This window comes from Gobio gobio (assembly GCF_949357685.1).
Source record: "Gobio gobio genome assembly, chromosome: 2".
Lineage (NCBI taxonomy): Eukaryota > Metazoa > Chordata > Actinopteri > Cypriniformes > Gobionidae > Gobio > Gobio gobio.
In genome coordinates, this window is record NC_137098.1 from 1,534,860 (window position 1) to 1,542,359 (window position 7,500).

The window sequence follows — 7,500 nt, forward strand, 5'->3', positions numbered from 1 at the left end:
AAAGACGACCTTTGACCCCTTGCACAAGGAGGGCAAGACACAAAAGGTCATTGCAAAAGAGGTTGGCTGTTCTCAGAGCTCTGTGTCCAAGCACATTAATAGAGAGGCGAAGGGAAGGAAAAGATGTGGTAGAAAAAAAGTGCACAAGCAATAGGGATAACCGCACCCTGGAGAGGATTGAGAAACAAAACCCATTCAAAAATGTGGGGGAGATTCACAGAGTGGACTGGAGCTGGAGTCAGTGCTTCAAGAACCACTACACACAGACGCATGACAGACATGGGTTTCAGCTGTCGCACTCTTGACCAACAGACAGCGTCAGAAGCGTCTCACCTGGGCTAAAGACAAAAAAGAAAAAAAGTGGTCCAAAGTTATGTTCTCTGATGAAAGTAAATTTAGCATTTCCTTTGGAAATCAGGGTCCCAGAGTCTGGAGGAAGAGAGGAGAGGCACACAATCCACACTGCTGGAGCTCCAGTGTAAAGTTTCCACAGTCAGTGATGGTTTGGGGTGCCATGTCATGCGCTGGTGTTGGTCCGCTGTGTTTTCTGAGGTCAGAGGTCAACGCAGCCGTATACCAGGAAGTTTTAGAGCACTTCATGCTTCCTGCTGCTGACCAACTTTATGGAGATGCAGATTTCATTTTGCTCATACATATCATGTTCATACTTTTCAGTTGGCCAAGATTTCTAAAAACCCTTTCTTTGTATTGGTCTTAAGTAATATTCTAATTTTCTGAAATACTGAATTTGGGATTATCCTTAGTTGTCTGTTATAATCATCAAAATTAAAAGAAATAAACGTTTGAAATATATCAGTCTGTGTGTAATGAATTAATATAATATACAAGTTTCACTTTCTGAATGGAATTAGTGAAATAAATCAACTTTTTGATGATATTCTAATTATATGACCAGCACCTGTACTAATAGGGCGGAGTCTGTCAGCAGATGTGGGCGGGGTCTATGCTAATAGATAATACATTTCTTATGACTGGTTTTGTGGTCCAGGGTCACACATGTATTATATATTGTTATCGTGAAATAACATTTCTCATACGGAGGATAAATTAGTAAATGATGTCCTCTGTGTCAAGTTTAGGCTGAGAGAAAGAATCACACTTGAGTCCTCTGAGCTGAATTTGAATAATCCCCTCATCTTTGGTTCACGGCACATTGCACACATTTGAAAGCAGAGTCATAACTCTCAGGTCGAAGTTTCAGTTCACTTTATTAAAAATAGTAAACTTCGACATGCTCAACACTTTCCTCTACAGGTCAGCCTTCAGGGTTTCTCCTTCACAGAGGACGAGATTCCTCCATTAGCTGGACGGAGACACCAGAGCATCAGCAAACAGCTGCGAGTGAAGGCTCCGTCACACACACACACACACACACACAGACACCAGAGCATCAGCAAACAGCTGCGAGTGAAGGCTCCGTCACACACACACACACACACACACACACACACACACACACACACACACACACACACACACACACACACACACACACACACACACACACACACACACACACACACACACACACACACACACACACACACACACCTGGCCTCTCCGCTACGACAGACTGACCCATGAAGAGCCGGAGAGAATGTCCTGCCTCTTCCAAGCTTTATAATGGCAGTGAAAGACTGTTTCTGTTTTAAAGTCCATAAAAGTGCATCTGTCCATCATAAAACTGCATCCATCCATCATAAAAGTGCATCCATCAATCATAAAAGTGCATCTATCCAGCATAAAAGTGCATCTATCCATCATAAAACTGCATCCATCCATCATAAAAGTGCATCCATCAATCATAAAAGTGCATCTATCCATCATAAAAGTGCATCTATCCATCATAAAAGTGCATCTATCCATCATAAAAGTGCATCATAAAACTGCATCCATCCATCATAAAACTGCATCCATCCATCATAAAAGTGCATCCATCCATCATAAAAGTGCATCTATCCATCATAAAAGTGCATCCATCCATCATAAAAGTGTATCTATCATCATAAAAGTGCATCATAAAAGTGCATCTATCCATCATAAAAGTGCATCATAAAAGTGCATCCATCCATCATAAAAGTGCATCTATCCATCATAAAAGTGCATCTATCCATCATAAAAGTGCATCCGTCTATCATAAAAGTGCATCTATCCATCATAAAAGTGCATCTATCCATCATAAAACTGCATCTGTCCATCATAAAAGTGCATCTATCCATCATAAAACTGCATCTGTCCATCATAAAAGTGCATCTATCCATCATAAAAGTGCATCTATCCATCATAAAAGTGCATCTGTCCATCATAAAAGTGCATCCATCCATCATAAAAGTGCATCTGTCCATCATAAAAGTGCATCTTTCCATCATAAAAGTGCATCCATCCATCATAAAACTGCATCTGTCCATCATAAAAGTGCATCTATCCATCATAAAAGTGCATCCATCCATCATAAAAGTGCATCCATCCATCATAAAAGTGCATCATAAAAGTGCATCTATCCATCATAAAAGTGCATCTATCCATCATAAAAGTGCATCTGTCCATCATAAAAGTGCATCCATCCATCATAAAAGTGCATCTATCCATCATAAAAGTGCATCTATCCATCATAAAAGTGCATCCATCCATCATAAAAGTGCATCCATCCATCATAAAACTGCATCTGTCCATCATAAAAGTGCATCCATCCATCATAAAACTGCATCTGTCCATCATAAAAGTGCATCTATCCATCATAAAACTGCATCCATCCATCATAAAAGTGCATCCATCCATCATAAAAGTGCATCTATTCATCACAAAAGTGCATCTATCCATCATAAAAGTGCATCCATCCATCATAAAAGTGCATCTATCCATCATAAAAGTGCATCTGTCCATCATAAAAGTGCATCTGTCCAGTGCATCTATCCATCATAAAAGTGCATCTATCCATCATAAAAGTGCATCTATCCATCATAAAAGTGCATCCATTCATCATAAAAGTGCATCTGTCCAGTGCATCTATCCATCATAAAAGTGCATCTATCCATCATAAAAGTGCATCTGTCCATCATAAAACTGCATCTGTCCATCATACAAGTGCATCTATCCATCATAAAAGTGCATCTGTCCATCATAAAAGTGCATCTGTCCATCATAAAAGTGCATCTGTCCATCATAAAAGTGCATCTATCCATCATAAAAGTGCATCTATCCATCATAAAAGTGCATCTGTCCATCATAAGTGCATCTATCCATCATAAAAGTGCATCTATCCATCATAAAACTGCATCTGTCCATCATAAGTGCATCTGTCCATCATACAAGTGCATCTATCCATCATAAAAGTGCATCTGTCCATCATAAAAGTGCATCTGTCCATCATAAAAGTGCATCTGTCCATCATAAAAGTGCATCTATCCATCATAAAAGTGCATCTATCCATCATAAAAGTGCATCTGTCCATCATAAGTGCATCTATCCATCATAAAAGTGCATCTATCCATCATAAAACTGCATCTGTCCATCATAAGTGCATCTATCCATCATAAAAGTGCATCTATCCATCATAAAAGTGCATCCGTCTATCATAAAAGTGCATCTATCCATCATAAAAGTGCATCTATCCATCATAAAACTGCATCTGTCCATCATAAAAGTGCATCTATCCATCATAAAACTGCATCTGTCCATCATAAAAGTGCATCTATCAATCATAAAAGTGCATCTATTCATCATAAAAGTGCATCTATCCATCATAAAAGTGCATCTGTCGGACTGTCCATCATAAAAGTGCATCCATCCATCATAAAACTGCATCTGTCCATCATAAAAGTGCATCTATCCATCATAAAAGTGCATCCATCCATCATAAAAGTGCATCTGTCGGACTGTCCATCATAAAAGTGCATCCATCCATCATAAAACTGCATCTGTCCATCATAAAAGTGCATCTATCCATCATAAAAGTGCATCCATCCATCATAAAAGTGCATCCATCCATCATAAAAGTGCATCCATCCATCATAAAAGTGCATCATAAAAGTGCATCTATCCATCATAAAAGTGCATCTGTCCATCATAAAAGTGCATCTGTCCATCATAAAAGTGCATCCATCCATCATAAAAGTGCATCTATCCATCATAAAAGTGCATCCATCCATCATAAAAGTGCATCCATCCATCATAAAAGTACATCTATCCATCATAAAAGTACATCTATCCATCATAAAAGTGCATCCGTCCATCACAAAAGTGCATCTATCCATCATAAAAGTGCATCCATCCATCATAAAAGTGCATCTATCCATCATAAAAGTGCATCCATCCATCATAAAAGTGCATCCATCCATCATAAAAGTGCATCTGTCCAGTGCATCTATCCATCATAAAAGTGCATCTATCCATCATAAAAGTGCATCTGTCCATCATAAAAGTGCATCTGTCCATCATAAAACTGCATCTGTCCATCATAAAAGTGCATCTATCCATCATAAAAGTGCATCTGTCCATCATAAAACTGCATCTGTCCATCATAAAAGTGCATCTGTCCATCATAAAAGTGCATCTATCCATCATAAAAGTGCATCTATCCATCATAAAACTGCATCTGTCCATCATAAAAGTGCATCTATCCATCATAAAAGTGCATCTATCCATCATAAAAGTGCATCTGTCCATCATAAAAGTGCATCTGTCCATCATAAAAGTGCATCTGTCCATCATAAAAGTGCATCTATCCATCATAAAAGTGCATCTATCCATCATAAAACTGCATCTGTCCATCATAAAAGTGCATCTATCCATCATAAAACTGCATCTGTCCATCATAAAAGTGCATCTATCAATCATAAAAGTGCATCTATTCATCATAAAAGTGCATCTATCCATCATAAAAGTGCATCTATCCATCATAAAAGTGCATCCATCCATCATAAAAGTGCATCTGTCGGACTGTCCATCATAAAAGTGCATCTATCCATCATAAAACTGCATCTGTCCATCATAAAAGTGCATCTATCCATCATAAAAGTGCATCCATCCATCATAAAAGTGCATCCATCCATCATAAAAGTGCATCATAAAAGTGCATCTATCCATCATAAAAGTGCATCTATCCATCATAAAAGTGCATCCATCCATCATAAAAGTGCATCTATCCATCATAAAAGTGCATCTATCCATCATAAAAGTGCATCCATCCATCATAAAAGTGCATCCATCCATCATAAAAGTGCATCCATCCATCATAAAAGTGCATCTGTCCATCATAAAAGTGCATCCATCCATCATAAAAGTGCATCTATCCATCATAAAAGTGCTTCTATCCATCATAAAAGTGCATCTATCCATCATAAAAGTGCATCTATCCATCATAAAAGTGCATCTATCACCATAAAACTGCATCTATCCATCATAAAAGTGCATCCATCCATCATAAAAGTGCATCTGTCCATCATAAAAGTGCATCCATCCATCATAAAAGTGCATCTATCCATCATAAAAGTGCATCTATCCATCATAAAAGTGCATCTGTCCATCATAAAAGTGCATCTATCCATCATAAAAGTGCATCTGTCCATCATAAAAGTGCATCTATCCATCATAAAAGTGCATCTGTCCATCATAAAAGTGCATCTATCCATCATAAAAGTGCATCTGTCCATCATAAAAGTGCATCTATCCATCATAAAAGTGCATCTGTCCATCATAAAAGTGCATCTATCCATCATAAAAGTGCATCTGTCCATCATAAAAGTGCATCTATCCATCATAAAAGTGCATCTGTCCATCATAAAAGTGCATCTATCCATCATAAAAGTGCATCTATCACCATAAAACTGCATCTATCCATCATAAAAGTGCATCCATCCATCATAAAAGTGCATCCGTCCATCATAAAAGTGCATCCATCCATCATAAAAGTGCATCTATCCATCATAAAAGTACATCTATCCATCATCAAAGTGCATCTGTCCATCATAAAAGTGCATCTATCCATCATAAAAGTGCATCTGTCCATCATAAAAGTGCATCTATCCATCATAAAAGTGCATCCATCCATCATAAAAGTGCATCCATCCATCATAAAAGTGCATCCGTCCATCATAAAAGTGCATCCATCCATCATAAAAGTGCATCTATCCATCATAAAAGTACATCTATCCATCATCAAAGTGCATCTGTCCATCATAAAAGTGCATCTATCCATCATAAAAGTGCATCTGTCCATCATAAAAGTGCATCTATCCATCATAAAAGTGCATCCATCCATCATAAAAGTGCATCCATCCATCATAAAAGTGCATCTGTCCATCATAAAAGTGCATCCATCCATCATAAAAGTGCATCTATCCATCATAAAAGTACATCTATCCATCATCAAAGTGCATCTGTCCATCATAAAAGTGCATCTATCCATCATAAAAGTGCATCTATCCATCATAAAAGTGCATCTATCCATCATAAAAGTGCATCTATCCATCATAAAAGTGCATCTATTCATCATAAAAGTGCATCTATCCATCATAAAAGTGCATCTATTCATCATAAAAGTGCATCTATCCATCATAAAAGTGCATCTATTCATCATAAAAGTGCATCTATCCATCATAAAAGTGCATCTATTCATCATAAAAGTGCATCTATCCATCATAAAAGTGCATCTATTCATCATAAAAGTGCATCTATCCATCATAAAAGTGCATCTATTCATCATAAAAGTGCATCTATCCATCATCAAAGTGCATCTATCCATCATAAAAGTGCATCTATTCATCATAAAAGTGCATCTATCCATCATAAAAGTGCATCTATTCATCATAAAAGTGCATCTATCCATCATAAAAGTGCATCTATTCATCATAAAAGTGCATCTATCCATCATAAAAGTGCATCTATTCATCATAAAAGTGCATCTATCCATCATAAAAGTGCATCTATTCATCATAAAAGTGCATCTATCCATCATAAAAGTGCATCTATCCATCATAAAAGTGCATCTATCCATCATAAAAGTGCATCTATTCATCATAAAAGAGCATCTATCCATCATCAAAGTGCATCTATCCATCATAAAAGTGCATCTGTCCATCATAAAAGTGCATCTATCCATCATCAAAGTGCATCTGTCCATCATCAAAGTGCATCTGTCCATCATAAAAGTGCATCAGTCAGAGCTCCAGGTGCAGTGGTCAGTCATGAGGAACTCACCCCGGGCCGACAGCTTCTTGGTGTTGATGATTTTGGCAGCGTATTCCTGACCGGTGGAGATCTTCATACATCTTCTCACCACAGAAAAAGCTCCTCTGGAAGTCAAAGAGATTTATATATATATATAATATCATGTTTTTTTGTGCTGTCCCTATTCAAATAAACTTATACTATGCAACATGAGGTTCTGCTGAAGAATCACACGAGAGTTGTGGACAGAACCGAGCCGGTAGAAACTCAACCGGTACTCACTTCCCCAGCTCCTCGTACAGCTGATACTCG

General features: G+C 37.7%; 1 protein-coding gene across 9 annotated transcripts in view; it reads right to left on the minus strand.

Annotated features, from left to right (window-relative positions):
* The window catches only part of camk2d1 (calcium/calmodulin-dependent protein kinase (CaM kinase) II delta 1), a gene marked incomplete at its 5' end in the record, with an annotated part of 118,020 nt that overhangs the window by 110,283 nt on the left and 237 nt on the right, over positions 1–7,500 (minus strand). For all 9 annotated transcript variants that reach the window (XM_079805820.1, XM_079805815.1, XM_079805822.1 and 6 more), the window contains 2 exons: positions 7,219–7,313; positions 7,471–7,500. The exon at positions 7,471–7,500 is cut by the window's right edge. In XM_079805820.1, the coding sequence (XP_079661946.1) occupies positions 7,219–7,313; positions 7,471–7,500 (125 nt within the window). The remainder of the gene's footprint in view (positions 1–7,218; positions 7,314–7,470) is intronic.